The 20204-nt window shown below is 51.5% G+C and overlaps 2 protein-coding genes across 14 annotated transcripts in view; both read right to left on the bottom strand.

Moving 5' to 3' along the window:
• Window positions 1–20204, bottom strand: part of LOC146767478 (uncharacterized) — an 81548-nt gene that overhangs the window by 16763 nt on the left and 44581 nt on the right. The window lies entirely within an intron of this gene.
• The window catches only part of EXOC6B (exocyst complex component 6B), a 284486-nt gene that overhangs the window by 230217 nt on the left and 34065 nt on the right, over window positions 1–20204 (bottom strand). For 12 of the 13 annotated variants that reach the window (XM_085577334.1, XM_085577337.1, XM_085577336.1 and 9 more), the window contains 5 exons: window positions 18432–18597; window positions 10744–10791; window positions 9247–9337; window positions 9075–9120; window positions 5990–6194 (listed from right to left, as the gene is read on the bottom strand). In XM_085577334.1, the coding sequence (XP_085433460.1) occupies window positions 5990–6194; window positions 9075–9120; window positions 9247–9337; window positions 10744–10791; window positions 18432–18597 (556 nt within the window). Of the gene's footprint in view, window positions 1–5886; window positions 6195–9074; window positions 9121–9246; window positions 9338–10743; window positions 10792–18431; window positions 18598–20204 lie in introns of those variants that run through there. The other variant, XM_085577346.1, reaches the window with a different exon arrangement.

Genomic DNA, 20204 nt, shown 5'->3' with positions numbered 1-20204 from the left:
AACATCACCTTCCACCCAGCACAGCTGGAATTCCGACTGCTCCAGCTCCTCCTGCTGCACCGAACTCATCCTGGATCGACCTATTCCAATTCATCCTGGATCAACCTATTCCAATTCATCCTGGATCAACCTATTCCAATTCATCCTGGATCAATATATTCCAATTCATCCTGGATCAACCTATTCCAATTCATTCTGGATCAGCCTGTCCCAGTTCATCCTGGATCAGCCTGTCCCAGTCCATCCTGGATCAGCCTGTCCCAATTAATCCTGGATCAGCCTGTCCCAGTCCATCCTGGATCAGCCTGTCCCAGTCCATCCTGGATCAGCCTGTCCCAGTCCATCCTGGATCAACCTGTCCCAGTCCATCCTGGATCAGCCTGTCCCAGTCCATCCTGGATCAGCCTGTCCCAGTCCATCCCGGATCAGCCTGTCCCAGTCCATCCCGGATCAGCCTGTCCCAGTCCATCCTGGATCAGCCTGTCCCAATTAATCCTGGATCAGCCTGTCCCAGTCCATCCTGGATCAGCCTGTCCCAGTCCATCCTGGATCAACCTGTCCCAGTCCATCCTGGATCAGCCTGTCCCAGTCCATCCTGGATCAGCCTGTCCCAGTCCATCCCGGATCAGCCTGTCCCAGTCCATCCCGGATCAGCCTGTCCCAGTTCATCCTGGATCAACCTGTCCCAGTCCATCCCGGATCAGCCTGTCCCAGTCCATCCCGGATCAGCCTGTCCCAGTTCATCCTGGATCAACCTGTCCCAGTCCATCCTGGATCAGCCTGTCCCAGTTCATCCTGGATCAGCCTGTCCCAGTCCATCCTGGATCAGCCTGTCCCAATTAATCCTGGATCAGCCTGTCCCAATTAATCCTGGATCAGCCTGTCCCAGTCCATCCTGGATCAGCCTGTCCCAATTAATCCTGGATCAGCCTGTCCCAGTCCATCCTGGATCAGCCTGTCCCAGTCCATCCTGGATCAGCCTGTCCCAGTCCATCCTGGATCAGCCTGTCCCAGTTCATCCTGGATCAGCCTGTCCCAGTTCATCCTGGATCAGCCTGTCCCAATTAATCCTGGATCAGCCTGTCCCAGTCCATCCTGGATCAGCCTGTCCCAGTCCATCCTGGATCAGCCTGTCCCAGTCCATCCTGGATCAGCCTGTCCCAATTAATCCTGGATCAGCCTGTCCCAGTCCATCCTGGATCAGCCTGTCCCAGTCCATCCTGGATCAGCCTGTCCCAGTCCATCCTGGATCAGCCTGTCCCAATTAATCCTGGATCAGCCTGTCCCAATTAATCCTGGATCAGCCTGTCCCAGTCCATCCTGGATCAGCCTGTCCCAACGCCCCCTGCCCAAGCCCAGCTCAGCTGCTGCATCCCGGTGATTCCCATAAACAAGCTCCTGCTATTCCTGCCCTCTGGAAAGGCAGCGGGGCCACTCCTGGCTGTCCCAGCACTGGATCCGTGGCTGCCTTTGGCCTGGGCTGGTTTTGGCCCCTGGCTCGCAGCAGCTCCATCCCCAGCGGCCTCCTCGGCACATTCCAGCCTGGAGAGGGATAATAAAGGCCGGGCCGGATATCGGCACGTGTTAACGGGATGTAATTCAGGCCTGGAGCTCAGAGCCCTGTAAAAACCCCACCAAAACCCAAACACACACGCAGGTTCACGGGCCAAAGTCCACGCGGAGTTCAAGTGCGCGCAGCTCCCTTCATCTGCGCCAGGCCCCACAATTAACAATTAACAACGAGATCTGGAACGCGGCGAATTCCCCCAGAATTTAGGAAATAAAACTCAGATTAGGATACGAGCCAGGAGGGAAGGAGGGCAGGGAGAGCTGCTCGGTGGGAGCGCCTCGCCGGGTCCATCCCGCGCTGCCGATCCCGGGAGCGCGGCCGCCAGATCCTCCTGATTATCACCAAATGAAACGTTCGGCCCTTGTCGGCCTCGCTTCTGCAGCCTCACAAAAACCCCATTTCCTCTCCCGTTGTAGCGAGGCCTCCTCCGTTCCCGCTGCTGAAATCAAACAATTTTAAAGGAATTTATATGATCCTAATTTAAACCGAGTGGAGGCGGCTGCCAATCGCGGCTCCCCGGGCCTCCCGCCAGCTCCGCTCCTTTCCACAGCCCTGAGCACATCCAGGGAAATCACCCAGCCATCCATACTGGTCAGACTGGGAGGGACACGCTGCCCCGCTCCTCCTGCCCCGTCCCCGGGGCTGAGGGATGGACACGGCCCCGAGCTCCGGCTCCAGATCGCTCCCAGACGGATTTTCCGAGGGAAAGGGCACGGGGAGCTCCCTCCCCAAAGCACAGCCTCCAACCTGGGGATGGATCTGCTCCCACAAACCCTCCCGGAGGCTGCACATCGCTCCCAGGAAACACTGGGAGGCTGGGATTTGGGGAAGCTGGGAGGTGCAAAATTCCCTCTGTCATCCATAGGGAAATGAAAGACAAGGGGCTCCAGGAGAGCCGGGAATGGTCCCCTGGAGAAGGGAAAATTCCAGGGAATGCTCAAAGTCGCCGGAGGGGCTCCAGGAGAGCTGGAGAGGGACTGGGGACAAGGGACAGAGGGACAGGAGCCAGGGAATGGCTCCCACTGGGAAAGGGGAGCTTGGGCTGGGATCTTGGCAAGGAATTCCTGGCTGGGAGGGTGGGGAGGGGCTGGATGGAATTCCCAGATTTGCTGGGGCTGCCCCTGGATCCCTGGAGCGCCCAAGGCCAGGTTGGATCCACCTGGGGCAGTGGGAGCTGTCCCTGCCATTGTTGGGGTGGAATGGGATGATCCTCAAGGTCCCTTCCATCCCAACCCATTCCATGAACACCATTCAGAGCTGCTCCCCAGCTCTGTCCCCCACAGGACGAGGAACCGACTCCCCTCCATTATTTCCAGGGAATTTTAGTGCCCCCCATTCCAGGCTGCTCCCACTCGCTGCCCCCATCCCTGAATTTGGGCAGGGCAGGAGCAGCCAACCCCCAGCACGCCCAGAGCTGGGAATACCAGGAGGAGGAAGAGGAGGAGGAGGAGGAAAGGCTGGAATTAATGAAGAAAACCCCAGGAGAAGCCACAGGATTCCCTCAGAGTGACAGACGGAGAAGCATTTTGGTTTTGTATAAAAGACATTTATGGAAGTGATGTGAAGCTTTTAGAGATGTGATCTGAAGGTTTTGTTCTAATTTTTATTTTTTTTTCCTTTAGTTCCTGTCAGTAAAATTTTCTTTATATCCTTTAAAAATTTTAAACCTACTTTACTTTTCTCCTAACCCCTCACAGCAAAAAACAAGTGCACTAATAATTAACCAACACTAAACCCACCACACTCATTAATACATTAACCAAAAATCCCAAAAGCAGCAAAATTCCAAATTAGCAAACAAAAACCACTACAAGAAGGAACGGAGCCACAGGAGCAGGAGGGGTGGGAAGAGCAGTGCTGTGGGTTGGAAATAAAATTATAGAAGTTTCTCCGACCAGAAGAGCAAAAAAGGTGCTGAAATGATGGAAATTTCTTTAAATTTTTCACCTAAAATCCACATCCCTCCTCATCCATCAGCACAGAGCCAGGAGATTGGAATCCTCTCCCAGAAACCTGAACATGGAACTGGAAGCTACCAGACAACACCTCCACCCTGTGATGTCCCAAAAATTGACAAATATCCTTCAGGGGATAAAAAAGGTAAAATAATTCCATAAAGTGTTCACTGCATTAATTTGACACCAAAAAGAAATGGAATTCCAGTTCCTTCCCTGCCGTAGGGAACAAGGAAGGCTCTTCCCAAAGCTCTGCCTCCACAAGGAACTGAAGGAGAATTTTTATAGGGAATTCTGCCGTAGGAATTGCTGCCTCAGGTAAATCCAGCACCTGGAGCCTTCCCAGGCACCACCCCCGTGCACAGCTGGAAGCACATCTGGATTGGGAAGGGTTTCTGCACCTTCAGGAAGTTTAATCTGAATAAAAAGTTTCCTGAACTCTCAGATGCCAACCGACCCCTCCCCACAGCTCCATTCCATGAGGGAAGGCTGGGTTTGCTTTCCCAAAAAAAAACCAGGAAGGGTCTGGAAGATAAAAAAGACACTGAAATACAGGGAATTTAATTAATTCATAAACTCCTCAAGTCAGGCTGTTTCAGGGAAAGGCTGGGGTTGTAAGACACAAAATTGATTTTGTCCCTGCCCACAAACACAACAGCAAAATCCCAGCAGCTCCTGGAGAATTCCAACCAAGTCCTTCCCATAATTCAGCATCCATCGGCAGCAGGGAAGGATCTCGGTGGCCCTGGCAGGAACAGCTCCCTGCCCTGCTCCTGAATTCCAGCAGAGCTGCAAAACCTCCTCAACAGCAGCTCCAGAGCCTCCCCCTGCCCTGCTCCCGGCTGGGGTGAGATGAAATCCAAATATTCCGTGGGAGTGGGAAAGGCAATTCCTGGTTTAAGGCACAGCCAGGGAGGTTCAGTACATCAGCTCATCCTTCATAGACACAACCACAGAAAAGGCAAAGGAGGCACCAGCCAGGTTTGGACAGGATTTAAAATCAATTTGGGATGCAAAATTAATGGAATTGCAGTGCATAAACTCTTTGCTTTTTTAATCCCAAAACTGGGGAAATCAACCCAATGTCTCCAGGTCTCCCAGCAGCACCAATTCCCTATGCAGGGAAGTGGAAAATAGGAGTGGAAAATGGAGTTATGGGGAGTTGTGATGCCTCAGGGTTAGTTTTTACATTTTTCAGGTTCTGGGCTGCTTTAGTGTGTGGGTCTTTTTATATTATGGGACGCTGAGCTCTCTGCACAGAGCAGGGAGACAAAACAATTCCTGCTCCAGCTGAGCACCAAGGACAATGATCCAAATCTCAGCCCAGGAGCACAAACACCGTGGGCTGGAGAGAGAAAACCAGCAGGGTGGGACTGATGGGCTGAAGCTGGAATGGGACAATGAACTCCAAGGTGCCAATGGAGCAGAACTGATCCCAGGGAGAGCCCCGGGAGCGCTCGTGCATTTTGGGACCATTTTGGGTCATTTGGGTGCAGCCCTGGCTGGGCTCTGGTGCTGCCCAAGGTGGATCCATGAGGAGATCCTGGAATAAATCCCTGCTTTGTTCTTTAATTCTGTCCATTGGGGAGATCAGATCCTTTTAATGAATCCCTGCTTTATTCTTTAGCTCTGCCCAGCCCCTGTTCTAGGGCAGCCTGCACAAGGCACCAGTTCCACCCCAAATGCACCTCCCAGACTGCCACAAACCATGGAAAACTCCAGCAGGGAGGAGCCAAGGACACAAGGGCTCCTCACTTCTCAGCAGCCGAAAACCCAGGATAAAACTCCAGGATAAAACTCCAGGATAAAACTCCAGGAGCAACCAGGGAAGGAACAACCATTCCTCACCCAGCAAGAGAATCCCAAATTCAACCCACAGCCCTTGCAGAAACAGAACTTCCACACGACGAGTGAACCTCCAACCTCTTCCCAAAAAATTGGCAATTCCCACCAAAGGGCCCCAAATCCCACCTGTTTCATGGCAGTCTCTCCAATCCTGATTCCCAAAAATTGGCCCCAAATCCCACCTGTTTCATGGTGGTCTCTCCAATCCCGATTCCCAAAAAACGTCCCCAGATCCCACCTGTTTCATGGTGGTCTCTCCAATCCTGATTCCCAAAAAACGTCCCCAAATCCCACCTGTTTGATGGCGGTCTCTCCAATCTCAATTCCCACCAAACATCCCCAAATCTCACCTGTTTCATGGTGGTCTCTCCAATCTCAATTCCCACCAAATGGTCCCAAATCCCACCTGTTTCATGGTGGTCTCTCCAATCCCGATTCCCAAAAAAGGTCCCAAATCCCACCTGTTTCATGGTGGTCTCTCCAATCCCGATTCCCAAAAACGGTCCCAAATCCCACCTGTTTCATGGCGGTCTCAATTCCCACCAAAAGGTCCCAAATCCCACCTGTTTCATGGCGGTCTCTCCAATCCCAATTCCCACCAAAAGGTCCCAAATCCCACCTGTTTCATGGCGGTCTCCCCGATCTTGTCCGAGTGCTTGCGGATGCTCTCCAGGAAGTCCTTGAGGTCGGACATGGAGAGCTCCTTGATCTCCTCGCGCAGCCGCGGGATGTTGTCCACCATCACCTTGCAGAAGCGGTAGTGGCTCACCTGGGGCAGGAAGGTGTGCTCCAGGTGCTCCAGGGTCTTCAGGGCCGGGTAGTGCCTGGGGGAGCAGGGAGATGGTGTAAATGCAGATGAACCCAGAGGGAAGAAATGCTGAGGTCTGACTCAGCTCAGAAGGCTGAATGATTATTTATTATAACTGCGCTACAATACATTAATACACTAGTTAAAGGAGATACTAAAACTACAAACCTACTTGTTCTAACTCCCAAATCTAACTCACAACTCGTGACCCTCTCTGAGAGCCCAGCCACATTGGATTGGCCACCAGGCTCAAACAATCCTCACCAGAACCCAACCAAGCAATCACCCCAGGGAAACAATTCTCCAAACACATTCCACATGGAAAACAAGGAGCAGAAACAGAAATTGTTTTCTCTTTCTTCTCTCTGTGCTCCTCTATGAAAAATCCTGAGAGAGAGAAGGATGTGCCTGCCACAGGAAAGGTTGGGAGCAGCTGGTGGAAGCCTGGTCCTGGAGCACAGGGAATATTTCTCTGCCTGTCCTGAGATGCCCAGGAGAACACTGTGTGGAAACCCAAGGCACTGGGAATATTTCTCTGTCTGCCCTGGGCTGCTCTGACTCCCAGGAAAACACTGACTTTGACCCTCTTTCATGGAGAAAACTTCCAAATCCTCAAGGTAAACTAGAAACCACAAATATGTGAAATAGATTGTAGAGAGTAGTGGAGAATGTCACATGGCTGAGAAATTTAGGTTTTAGGATTTTTAGGATGTTATAGATGGTTTCAAGATGGAGGACACAGGGTGTTGTCTCCAGTTCCTTTCTTCTTTCTTCTTCTTCCTCCTTCTTCTTGGGCTTAGGTGGTATCTTGTAACGGAGCAGAAAAATCTGCATTGCGGGTCTTTAGGCTCAGTTATTGGGTTGGAAAGGAAAATAATTCAGGTGTCACTTCTTAATTGGGTAGTTTACTTTTTGATTAGACTTAAAAAGACTTTGCAGAACGAGGTCGTTGGCCATTTCTGTGCTGTTTTTCCTGCACACAGAGCCTGAAGTTTTGATAAGGTAACAATAAACAGAAGCTGAAGACCACGAAAGTCCAATGTGCCCCTCGTTCCTGGCACAGAACTGCTCCAGGAGGGTCCCCCCTGCCAGGGGAGCCCCCGGGAGTTGCCCAGTTTGGGGTCTGCAAACTCACAACGCTGCTTTTAACCTCCGCCCATGGGGAAAGCTTCCAAGGCTTGGGGAGGAATTGGAACCCACGAGCGCGTGAAATACAGTAATAAACTTGATCATGAAAAGCTCCAAATTTGGGGTTTTTATATGGAGGTGGGTAGGAGACAAGGTGGAGGATTTTGGGCGCTGTCTGACCTCCTTGTTCTTCCTCTGCTCCATTTTCTGCAGTGTTGGTGGCATGGGTGATTGGTTAGGAAGAACCGCGATCCAGACGTTGCACGGACAGACAAATAATGAGTTTTTGGCAGAAAGGTAGAAATAAAATACGTTCCAAGAGTTAATTGAACAAAATAGTTTTTAAAAACCTTAAACCTGTGTGTCTTGTGGCTTTTTTAGTGCCTTTCTCTTTGTAGGCTAAGTCTGGTATGTAGATAAGAGAAAAAATAAGCAACAACCTGAAAAGTGAAAAAAACAGAAGTCCTGTATCTCTCAATTCTAGCATAGAATTTTTTAAAAGTCTCCCCAATTCCAGCACTTTCTTTTAAAAAGTCTCCCCACCAAGGGGACCTCACGGGGAGTTTTCACAGTTTTGGTTCAATTTGTGATTTTGGCAATTTTGAGATTTCCCAGCCCAATGCACCAAGGAGTGTGGCGGGTTCGGTGCTGGCCAATTCCTGCTGTGAGGGAGGATCAGGAGAAAGGCAAAGCAGGCTCAAAACCATAAAAAAGGGTATAAAGCAAAATTTATTATCAGTAATTTCATGATCAGCTTTGCATCACCTCCCTAAATGACACCTGGTCACTGAGAATTTTAGGCTTTCTGTGCTAACTGACCCCCAAGAAAACACTACATTTAACCTGAGACCGTTAAAAAAAGCTTCCAAAGTTAAATAATAAAAATAAAATTCTAAGTGTGTAGTTTAAATAGAAGTATGTAATATCACATAGAATTTAAAGTTTTAGAATACAGTAAAATATATAAAATGAGATAAAAGTTTTAAAGCAAAAGCTCATCCTTCTTCACCTTCTTCTTTGTAAGTTTAAGTAGTATTGTACAATTAAATAAAAACTCCCCATTACAAAGCCCAAGTAGTTAATTACTGAGTTAAAAGTAAAAATAATTGAAGTATCATTTCTTAATTAAACAGTTTATCCTTCAAACACCTTGCAGAGGGAGAGATACAACCCCATTTTTCAATTTGTCACATGAAGCGCGACAAACCTCACCGTTTGCGAGACTGCGCTATAAACAAAACCTCCCCAGGATTCCTGCCAAGATCCCAGAGTTTTCATCCCTCAGCATCCCAGCAGATGCAGGGTGGGGAAACTCCTGGAATTACAGCCCAGCATTCCCGAGGCACCAAGTGCTGAGGAATTATTCCTACAGCAGAAGTTGTCTCCCCAACTTCCACCCCCCGATGTTTCCAGCTGTTTGCACTCCCCACACATTCCCTGGGATCTCCCAGGCTGGATTAAGATTTGGGTTGTGGCATTCATGGAACGAAATTCAGTTGGTAACATGCCTTGGTTCCATGCACAATATTGAGCTTCCATAAAAAAACAAGGAACATCCAACTTAATTCCCAAAATCTGAGCCTGCTGCCATCCCCATTCTCGGCTGGACCACAGGAGGCTGAGCAGGACTGTGAGGAAAAGCAGCCAAAAACCAGGAAATTTAACCTGGAAAAGCTGGTTTTGAACTGCTGAGATTCTCCTTAAATTGTCCAGCACCAAACAATTCCTTGGAGTTTTCCCCTCAGACCCCAGCTCAGCCCAGATTTACCTCTTGGATTTCATCTGCTCCCGCAGCTTGCTGTACATCTCCAGCACTGGGAAGAGAAGGAAAACACAGCTCTGAGACAGGAGCACCCAGCTGGGAATCCAAACAGCTCCAAAAAGGAAGCAAAAAATTGGGAATTCCACCAAAGGGCTCCAAAAACGAGGAGGTTCCTCACCGGGGAGACACAGCGTGAGTTTATCCACCGTGGCCGAGATGTTCCTCTGCTGCAGCCGGCACTGCCTCAGCTCCTCCATGGCCAGGATCAGCTGGAAAAGCAGGAAAAGCTCCCTCAGGATCAGCAAACACCCCTGGGTCCACCCCAAAAACCCCGCTCTGATATCCTGAGCTCGGGACGGGGGCGGCTCCAGGGGAACTTCCCGGAATTCCCTGGATCTCAAACAGGGAGCAGCAAAACCAAAGGCATCGAAGCGGCCTCGGAGCACATCCTGTGGATTCCAAAATGTTATTTCCCCTTCCCGTTTTAGGCAGCTCTTCCAAGGTTTTGGGTTCTCAAAGGCAGGATGTGGCCGCTCGCTCACAGGGGATTCTCTCATCCCAAAGTTAACAGGGATTCCATGAGGCTCAGGAGAAAACCCTGGGGGTGTGGGAAAGGGGGAACAAGGATACAGGGCCAGGACAGGGAATTCTCACATCCCAAAGTTAAAAGGGATTTCTCAGGGCTCAAACTCCAAGAGAAAATCCTGGGATGTGGAAAAGGGAACACCAAGGATACAAGGCCAGGTTGGAAGGGGAATTATCACCTCCCGAAGTTAACAGGGATTTTTCAGTGCTCAGGTTCCAAGAGAAAATCCTGGGATGTGGAAAAGGGAACACCAAGGATACAGGGCCAAGTTGGACAGGGAATTCTCACATTCCAAAGTTAACAGGGATTTTTCAGTGCTCAGGTTCCAGGAGAAAATGTGGGGATGTGTAAAAGGGAACACCAAGGATACAGGGCCAGGTTGGACAGGGAATTCTCACATCCCAAAGTTAAAAGGGATTATTCAGTGTTCAGGCTTCAAGAGAAAAATTTGGGATGGGGACAAGGGAAAAGCAAGGATACAAGGCCAGACTGGACAGGGAATTCTCACATCCCAAAGTTAACAGGGATTTCTCAGGGCTGAGACTCCAAGAGAAATCCTGGGTATGTGGAAAAGGGAAAATCAAGGAGGGAATGCTCGCATCCCAAAAATATCAGAGATTTTTGAGTACTCAGGTTCTAGGAGAAAATCCTAGGGATGTGGAAAAGGGAAAACCATGGACACAAGGCCAGGCTGGACAGGGAATTTTCCTCATCCCAAGCTGAATCTGATTTGTCAGTGCTCAGGTTCCAAGAGAAAATCCTGGGATGTGGAAAAGGGAACACCAAGGATACAAGGCCAGGTTGGACAGGGAATTATCACCTCCCAAAGTTAACAGGGATTATTCAGTGCTCAGGTTCCAAGAGAAAATCCTGGGATGTGGAAAAGGGAACACCAAGGATACAAGGCCAGGTTGGACAGGGAATTATCACCTCCCGAAGTTAAAAGGGATTTCTCAAGGCTCAGACTCCAAGAGAAAACCCTGACAATGTGGAAAAGGGAACACCGAGGACACAAGGCCAGGCTGGGCAGGGAATTCTCCCTCCCACACCAGTCCAGGCTGTAATTCCACGACTGGATCCATCACTTACTTCTTTCCCTTCGTTCTGCAGCTTCCGGTTGGTGTCTGTCACTTGGTTCTGTGGGAATATTGGGAAAAGCACAAAGCACATCCCATAAATCAGGACAATGTTCTTCCCACCAAAACAAACTGTCCATAAACACCACCCCTCCCCACAGCTCCCGTTCCATGGAAAAGCTGTTTATGGCCGAGTTAACAGCCACTGCCACTGGGGGACAAATCCAGGGATTTTCCTCTTTGCCACTGGAGAAAAGGGAAAAGCAATAGGAATTAATTCAGAGGAATAGAAGCCTCAAAATGCCGGAGTTCTCATGGATCCAGTTTGGAAAACTCCAGTTTTCACCTGAGTGAGGGAGGAATTAATTCCCTTCCACATCAGCAAATCAAATCCATTTAGGTTTTATCTCCTTCATATCCCAGCAGGAAATGATTCTTTACCAGGAGCTTTCCCTAGAAATAATTATTCATATTTTTACAGAAATCCTTATAAAACTTCCTTAAGGATTTTCATCTTCCTCTGGATGGATCTTTGCTCCTGCCTGGTGTAAGATATTTTTATATACCTGGGATAAAAAAACTCTGTATTTTTTCTGGATTATCCCACCAAGCTGGGGCTCAGAGCTGCAAATTTTCCCACTTGGCAAAGCTGAGGATTCCCTGGAGTGGGAAGAGCCCAGCCCTTCCCAGCCCACAGGAGAACAAAGGGGATTTTGGGGCTCAGTAGGATGGAAAATCAGGAGTTCTCCCATTATTCAGCCAATGAGTGGGAAGACGACTTTGGGAATTCTCCTGAGTTCAGGCTGGGACAGCTGGAAAAACCAACACAAACGTCCCAGCCAGCATTCCCAGCTCCAGATCTCCAGGGAATCCAGAGTTCTGAGATTTCACATCACTCTCAGATTTCCATGCCATAAAACCCCTTTATTCCCCCAAAATCTCCTTCTGCAACTCCTGAAGCTGGAAATGTTCATATCCAGGCTCATTCCTCTAAAAGGTTTGTTTTTTTTTAATCCAGGCTCTCCCCACAGTGGGAGCTGCTGCTGCATTCCTGCCCCATTTCAGGAACAAATTCCTGCCCGTTTTCCTGCTCCTTCTGGAAGCAAAACCTTTCCCAGAGCTTGGAAAACACCACGAGGTGGGAGACAGAGCCCTCAAAGGATTTCCAGGAGTGGGAGAGCTCACAGAACCACCCGAGAGATTTCCCTCCTTTGGAATAATCATGAAAATGAGGAATTTTAAACTAATTTCACCCCAGGGAAGGAACAGCACGTGGGGCTCTCCCAGTCTCCAGCAGGATGGGGATGGAGGAGCAGGAGGAGCTCCAAGGGCAATTGGGAAAGTAAAAAAAACATCCTGGAGCAGAAATCCAGCAGGGAACAGCTGAGGGAGCTGGGAAGGGAATGGAGAGTTCCTGAGGAGCTGGGAAGGGAATGGAGAGTTCCTGAGGGAGCTGGGAAGGGAATGGAGAGTTCCTGAGGAGCTGGGAAGGGAATGGAGAGTTCCTGAGGGAGCTGGGAAGGGAATGGAGAGTTCCTGAGGGAGCTGGGAAGGGAATGGAGAGTTCCTGAGGAGCTGGGAAGGGACTGGAGAGTTCCTGAGGGAGCTGGGAAGGGGTTGGAGAGTTCCTGAGGGAGCTGGGAAGGAACTGGAGAGTTCCTGAGGAGCTGGGAAGGGAATGGAGAGTTCCTGAGGAGCTGGGAAGGGAATGGAGAGTTCCTGAGGAGCTGGGAAGGGGCTGGAGAGTTCCTGAGGAGCTGGGAAGGGAATGGAGAGTTCCTGAGGGAGCTGGAAGGGAATGGAGAGTTCCTGAGGAGCTGGGAAGGGAATGGAGAGTTCCTGAGGGAGCTGGGAAGGGGCTGAGCCTGGAGCAAAGGAGGCTCAGGGGGACCTTGTGGCTCTGCACAGCTCCTGCCAGGAGGGGACAGCCGGGGGGATTTGGGATCTGTTCCCAGGAACAGGGACAGGAGGAGAGGGAACGGCCTCAGGGGAGCCTCGGGGTGGATATTGGGAGGAATTTCCACGTGGGAAGGGCTGCCCAGCATTGGAAGGGGCTGCCCAAAGAGGCAGTGGAGTCTCCATCCCTGGAAAGGTTCAAAACCCTGTGGATGTGGCACTTGGGAATGGGCTTCAGTGGGAACGTGGTGGTAGCTGGACTTGAAGATCTTGAGCAACTTTTCCAACCTTACCAATTCCATGATCCCACAATCTCTGTCCTTTTCCAGCTCACCAGTCCACACAGAAGGGAACTTTGGGTTCATCCACATCAAATTGATTCAGGAGCTGGTTTTTTCCCTACTGGAAAAGCTCCTGGGCCACCACCACGATTTCCCCCCTGGCCCAGCCTCCACCAGGAAGGTTTGTGGCAGCAGAACCACCCGACCTCGGAGCTCCCTTTCACTCCCACACCAGCCATGGCACTTCCCAAACTTCCCAGGGTGCAAGAAAGGAGTTCTCCATGATTTCCCCTCCAGCATCTGCATCCCATCTCTCTCCCTGCTGCAGCAGCTCCGGCTCTGCTGGCTCCCTGCCCTCCCCAAAACCTGCTCATTTCCTTTATGATGTACGGAGCTTTTACGAGCAGGAGCCCAGCATCTCTTCCAAAGATTATTTGATTTGCTCAGATCCCGAAAATCCCACCAGAAAAACGGAATCCGTGTCGGGTAATTGAAAACCACTCCTCAAGCGACGCCGGCTAGAGGGCTTTGCTGTTACAATTACCCAGCTCCAGGGAAAAGCAGGAGGGAGCAGATCCCTGCACGCTCCGGGGGTTTTGGGGGACAAGGGGCCGTGTTTGGGATTGTTCCTGGAGTCTCCTGGATGAAAAGAGGGATGGCTGTTTACACAGACCCCACGCAGCTAAGCTGGGCTTTGCAGAGCTGGGGTTTGCTAAGCCAGGCCAGACACCCAGAGGGGACAGCCAGGTGGCACGGGAGGGACGAGCACCGGGAGCGCTCCGGGGATTTGTGGGATTGTGGGAATCCAGGGAATCCCTCTGGCTGCCCTGGGACCCTGGCAGGGCTCAGGAACCCCCTGGACAGAGCCCCCAGAGACACTGGCTGTGATCTCTGCCCATGGAAAAGAGTTTTCAATCTTACAGGATCAATTACCAGCTCTGAGTGTTTGATATCAGTAATAATTAAGTGTGGCACGGGTGCAAAAGTAAAATTTTAGGATTCTAGATGAGGGGTCCAAAGGGGACAAGATGGCGGAAATTGGGTGTGCCTTGTCCTTTTTCTCCTTCTTCATGCCCTCCATGTCTCACTGTGGTGTTGGCATTTTTCTGTTGGTTCAGGCTGGGGACACACTGTCCAACGGAGGTGACAGATATTGGCACGTTCTTGTAAATGCAGCCCAGGGAGTTTCTGGTATTTAATGTTTGTCACATCCCACTGAGGGCAGAGCCCCACACGCTGCCCTGCAGGACAGAGCTGGGCAGGGCAGCAGAACATGTGAGAGATAAACAGAATAAACAACCTTGGAACCAGCACAGACCAATTATGGCTTCTGCTTTGGCAGCGGGGCTGAGTGACAGAGACTTTCTACAATCTCAGAATCATCAATTCCTCAGATTCCAACACGGGATGGCCAAGCTGTTCCTTCACCCTCACCCCTGGAACAGGGAGCAGGGGGCTCACAGAGTCCTTGGGATCATCCCAGAGCAGCAAGGGGGGCTGGAGAGGAACCCTGGGAACAGAGCCACCTCTGGATGTGTCCCTGTCCCTGCTGGTGACTCCCACCGCCAGCCACCGGAGCCATCCTTCATGCTGGAATCCCAAAAACTGCTCCCAGCACTCTTCCCTACACATGAGGGGGAATTCCTTCACCAGAAGTGTTGTCCAGCCCTGGCAGGGGTGGACTCCCCATCCTTGAGGGATTTAAAGTCATGGATGTGGCACCTGGGGACACGGAGCACGGGTGGCCTGGGCAGGGCTGGGAATGGTTGGACTCGATGAGCTCCGAGGGATTTTCCAACCTGAGCAATTCTGGGATTCCATGAAGTCAAGAAGGAATCACCTCTGGTTTATGACTGACAGGTCAGAAAGGACCTGGCAGCCAGGTGAGCTGAGATTCCTGGAGAAGAGGGGACAGCCCCACCTGGGACAGCACTGGATGAGGAGGGATAAAAATCCACCAGGAATGACACAGCTGAGAGGGAATCATGGAATGTTTGGGTTGGAAGGTTGGAAGAGACCTTAAATCCCATCCAGTTCCATGGCCAGGGACACCTCCCACTGCCCCAGGCTGCTCCAAACCCCAACATCCAAACTGGCCTTAGACATTCCAGGGATCCAGGGGCAGCCAAAGCAAACCTGGGAATTCCATCCAGCCCCTCCCCACCCTCCCAGCCAGGAATTCCTTATTCCCAAAATTCCACCATTCTGTCCATGCCATGAGTGTGATGGCAGCTCTTTGCTGAGCCACAGCAGGGCAGCTGGAAACCACAGAATCCCAAAATCATCACGGCTGGAGAAGACCATCCAGAGTCCAACCATCCCCACTGCCCCACGTCCCCAAGTGCCACATCCACAGGGCCTTGAAACCCCTCCAGGGACAGGGCCTCCATCATGCTGGACAGCCCTTTCCATGAGGAATTTCCATGAGGCAATTGCATGAGGCAATTCCCCGAGGATCCCTGAGGCCGTTCCCTCTCCTCCTGTCCCTGTTCCTGGGAACAGATCCCAAATCCCCCCGGCTGTCCCCTCCTGGCAGGAGCTGTGCAGAGCCACAAGGTCCCCCTGAGCCTCCTTTGCTCCAGGCTCAGCCCCTTCCCAGCTCCTCAGGAACTCTCCAGCCCCTTCCCAGCTCCTCAGGAACTCTCCATTCCCTTCCCAGCTCCCTCAGGAACTCTCCATTCCCTTCCCAGCTCCTCAGGAACTCTCCAGCCCTTTCCCAGCTCCCTCAGGAACTCTCCATTCCCTTCCCAGCTCCTCAGGAACTCTCCAGCCCCTCTCCAGCTCCCTCGGGAACTCTCCATTCCCTTCCCAGCTCCTCAGGAACTCTCCATTCCCTTCCCAGCTCCCTCAGGAACTCTCCATTCCCTTCCCAGCTCCTCAGGAACTCTCCAGCCCCTTCCCAGCTCCGTTCCCTGCCCTGGCCGGGCTCCAGCCCCTCGGGGCTCTCGGGATCTGCCCATCCCTGGGGACAAGGACACTGCCCTGGCCCAGCTGCCACAGCCCAGCGGCCTCTTGTCCACCTCCGGCTCGTGTCCGGGCCGCTGGCGCTGCAGGAGCCGACATTCCCCAGGGAATTCCGCCGCCACGCAGCGCCCGGGCACGAAGATGCCGGGCGAGGCCGTGCCCGGCTTTGCCTCGCTCGGCGCCGCCCGAGAGCCCCGGCGACGGCAGGTGACACACGCAGGGCAGCACAAGGGACATGTGTGCTCCAAGGCGGCCCCAGAGGCAGGAGCAGCGGCGAGCAGGGCGGCAGCAGCCGCGGCCCCTCCGCCATGGAGCATGAATGGCTGGAACCGAAGCCGCCCTCAGCGCTCCGTCCGCAGCTGCTTCCCCGGGGAAAGCCTCACAAAGAGGGCTCGGCCTCTCCGAAAGGACTTCCCGGGGATGTTTGTGCCATGTGCTTGTCTTTATGGATGGCGCAGGCCTGGAAATCAAGGGAGATCCTGAGGGGACAGGGACGGACTTCACAGTGAGCCACCAACAAAGGGGCTGGTGGCAGGATGGGAACCAGCTCCCGGCAAACAAACAATGTGCAATTCTTGGCTGGAAACAATGGCTTGATTTTTTTTTTTTTTTTTAAAGGGAAAAAAGGACTTATTTCACAGTAATTCTGTGGAATTCATTCATCCTGCAATGAATTGATGGATGAATTCTCCTCAGGACATCCCTCAGGAAGGTGTTCCTGAGAGGAAACCCCTTTTTGGGATGGGGATTTGGATATGTCAAATAAAGACCCTGCTGGGAAATGCCACAGGTAGCTTTAAATCAATAAATAAATGTGTTAAAAGCAGCAGTCAGCACCCTGACTCCGAGTTCTTCCCTTTTCTCCACAAAAATTTGTTTTTTTTCTGACAGATTCTGTGATTTACAGCTTCAGCTTTCCCAGTCTCCCTCACTCTGAACACCAGGACGGTTCCTCCTCAATTCCCAGGAATGTCCTTCCCACCAGGACAGGCTCCACTCAGCCAGAGAACCTCCCTGAGCTGCTTCCTGGGGACACCCCATGCCTTTTTGGGAGCCCCATTCCCCAGGTGCCTCTTCTGGGAGGGATTTTTGGATTTCCAAGCCAGGTCCCACCTTGTTCCTGCAGGAGGGGATGGCCCAGCCGCCTCTCCTGGGTTTGTGGAGGAAAACCAGGAAGGTTTTGACACTCGTGTGCTCCCCAAATCTGGAATATTTGTATTTTAAGGCACAGGAACCGAGCTTGAGCCCCAAGCCCAGCTGACCCCAGACACCTCCAGCCTCCTGGTCCCTTTCCCTGAAGCATCTCCAGTTTCCTTCCCGCCTCTCTTCCAAATTCTCATCCCACAAATGGCTTTTTCCACACATGACTGAGCACTTTTCCAAGAACTGGGTAAATCCCACCTTTCCCTCAGCTTTCTGCACAGTTTTAAAGGCCACGAGACTTAATATAGCTCAAGAAACTGGGATGAGATCCATGAGGAAAAGCACTTTTCCTAATGAAAACAGGCTTGGCTTTAAGTTCCTTGCTGCTTTTAATGCACCACACTTGTCCAGTTTGGCCAAATAATTGCTAAATTTTTGATAGCCAATCCATTGCTCCAGGAAGAATTAAAATAAATAGTTATATTTTATTTTTTTTTTAAATAGAAATGTCTTGGATAAAAGGAGATAAGATTGATGTGGTTCTGAGAATCCCAGAGTGCTCGAGGTGGGGCCACCTAAAAAGAGCTGCTCAGGGCAGGATTTCTACAGAACCACCAGGCTGGAAGAGACCTTCAGGACCACTGAGTCCAGCCCAGCCCCAGCACCTCAGCTCAGCCCTGGCACCCAGAGCCACATCCAGGCTTTGTCAAACACACCAGGGACGGGGACTCCCCCAGCAGAGTGAACTGCAGAACCTTATCACCCTCAGGTTTAGGTTTTACATTTTTCAGGTTCTGTGCTGCTTTAGTGTGTGGGTCTGGGTTTCATTTTAGGGGATGATGAAAAGTAGGGAGACAAAACAATTCCTGCTCCAGCTGGGCACCAAGGACAAATGATCCAAATCTCAGCCCAGGAGCACAAACACCGTGGGCTGGAGAGAGAAAAACAAGCAGGGTGGGACTGATGGGCTGGAGCTGGAATGGGACAATGAACTCCAAGGTGCCAATGGAGCAGAACTGATCCCAGGGAGAGCCCCGGGAGCACTCGTGCATTTTGGGACCATTTTGGGTCATTTGGGTGCAGCCCTGCCTGGGCTCTGGTGCTGCCCAAGGTGGATCCATGAGGAGATCCTGGAATAAATCCCTGCTTTATTCTTTAATTCTGCCCATTGAGGAGATCAGATCCTTTAATAAATCCCTGCTTTATTCTTTAATTCTGTCCATTGAGGAGATCAGATCCTTTAATAAATCCCTGCTTTGTTCTTTAATTCTGTCCATTGAGGAGATCAGATCCTTTTAATGAATCCCTGCTTTATTCTTTAATCCCATGCAGCCTCTGTTCCAGCTCAGCCTTCCCAAGGCACCAGCCCTTCCTGCAGAACACTTTTCCCTGGCATCCACCCTGTGTTTTCTCCCACCTTGAGTTTCTGGGCCTCGCCCCGGACCTTGAGCAGCTCGGTGATGGAGTCCACGAAGCCCTGGTAGTGGAAGTTGCACATCTTCTCGATCTCCCGGTCGTGGTTGCGGATCCGCGCCTCCAACTTCTCCATGAAGCGCCCGTGCTCCTCGCCGTCGTACACGGACCTGTGGGGACAGCCAGAGCAGCAATCCCAGATCAGCATTCCCAGCTCAGCAATCCTGCTCAGCATTCCCAGATCAGCAATCCCAGCTCAGCATTCCCAGATCAGCATTCCCAGATCAGCAATCCCAGCTGAGCATTCCCAGATCAGCAATCCCAGCTCAGCATTCCCAGCTCAGCAATCCCAGCTCAGCAATCCCAGCTCAGCATTCCCAGATCAGCATTCCCAGATCAGCATTCCCAGCTCAGCAATCCCAGATCAGCATTCCCAGATCAGCATTCCCAGATCAGCAATCCCAGCTCAGCAATCCCAGCTCAGCAATCCCAGATCAGCATTTCCAGATCAGCATTCCCAGATCAGCATTCCCAAATCAGCATTCCCAGATCAGCATTTCCAGCTCAGCATTCCCAGATCAGCATTCCCAAATCAGCATTCCCAAATCAGCAATCCCAGATCAGCATTCCCAGCTGAGCATTCCCAGCTCAGCAATCCCAGCTCAGCAATCCCAGCTCAGCAATCCCAGCTCAGCAATCCCAGATCAGCATTCCCAGCTCAGCATTCCCAGCTCAGCAATCCCATCTGAGCATTCCCAGCTCAGCAATCCCAGCTCAGCAATCCCAGATCAGCAATCCCAGCTCAGCAATCCCAGATCAGCATTCCCAGATCAGCAATCCCAGTTGAGCATTCCCAGATCAGCATTCCCAGATCAGCAATCCCAGTTGAGCATTCCCAGATCAGCATTCCCAGATCAGCATTCCCAGCTCAGCAATCCCAGATCAGCAATCCCAGATCAGCATTCCCAGCTCAGCAATCCCAGATCAGCATTCCCAGATCAGCATTCCCAGATCAGCATTCCCAGATCAGCAATCCCAGTTGCGCATTCCCAGCTCAGCAATCCCAGCTCAGCATTCTCAGATCAGCAATCCCAGCTCAGCAATCCCAGATCAGCATTCCCAGATCAGCAATCCCAGTTGAGCATTCCCAGCTCAGCATTCCCAGCTCAGCATTCCCAGCTCAGCATTCCCAGATCAGCAATCCCAGCTCTGCTGCCAGGATGAGCCAAAATCTGACCCCAAAACTGTCCTCTGGACACCCAGCTCAGCAGCTCCAGCTCTGCTGCCAGGATCCAGCAGGAACATCCAAACAAAGCATGACCCCAAAAGGAACAAAAAGGAATGTTCCTCACCCAGGAACATCCAAAACTGACCCCAAAAACACCCTCTGGACACCCAGCTCAGCATCCCCAGCTCAGCATTCCCAGCTCTGCTGCCAGGAACATCCAAAACTGACCCCAAAAACGCCCTCTGGACACCCAGCTCAGCAGCTCCAGCTGTGCTGCCAGGATCCACTGGGAACATCCAAAACTGACCCCAAAAATGCCCTCTGGACACCCAGCTCAGCATTCCCAGTTCTGCTGCCAGGATCCAGCAGGAACGTCCGAAGCATGACCCCAAAAGGAACAAAAAGGAATGTTCCTCACACAGAAACTCTGACCCCAAAAACGCCCTCTGGACAGGCCAGCTCAGCATCCCAGACTCTGCTGCCAGGATCCAGCAGGAAGGTTCAAAAAGGAATGTTTCTCACCCAGGAACATCCAAAACTGACCCCAAA

Source organism: Lonchura striata, chromosome 4, assembly GCF_050655825.1.
Source record: "Lonchura striata isolate lonStrDom1 chromosome 4, ASM5065582v1, whole genome shotgun sequence".
Taxonomy (NCBI): Eukaryota; Metazoa; Chordata; class Aves; order Passeriformes; family Estrildidae; genus Lonchura; species Lonchura striata.
The sequence above is the reverse complement of the archived record's forward strand: the minus strand, read 5'-3'. Positions and strand labels throughout refer to the sequence as shown.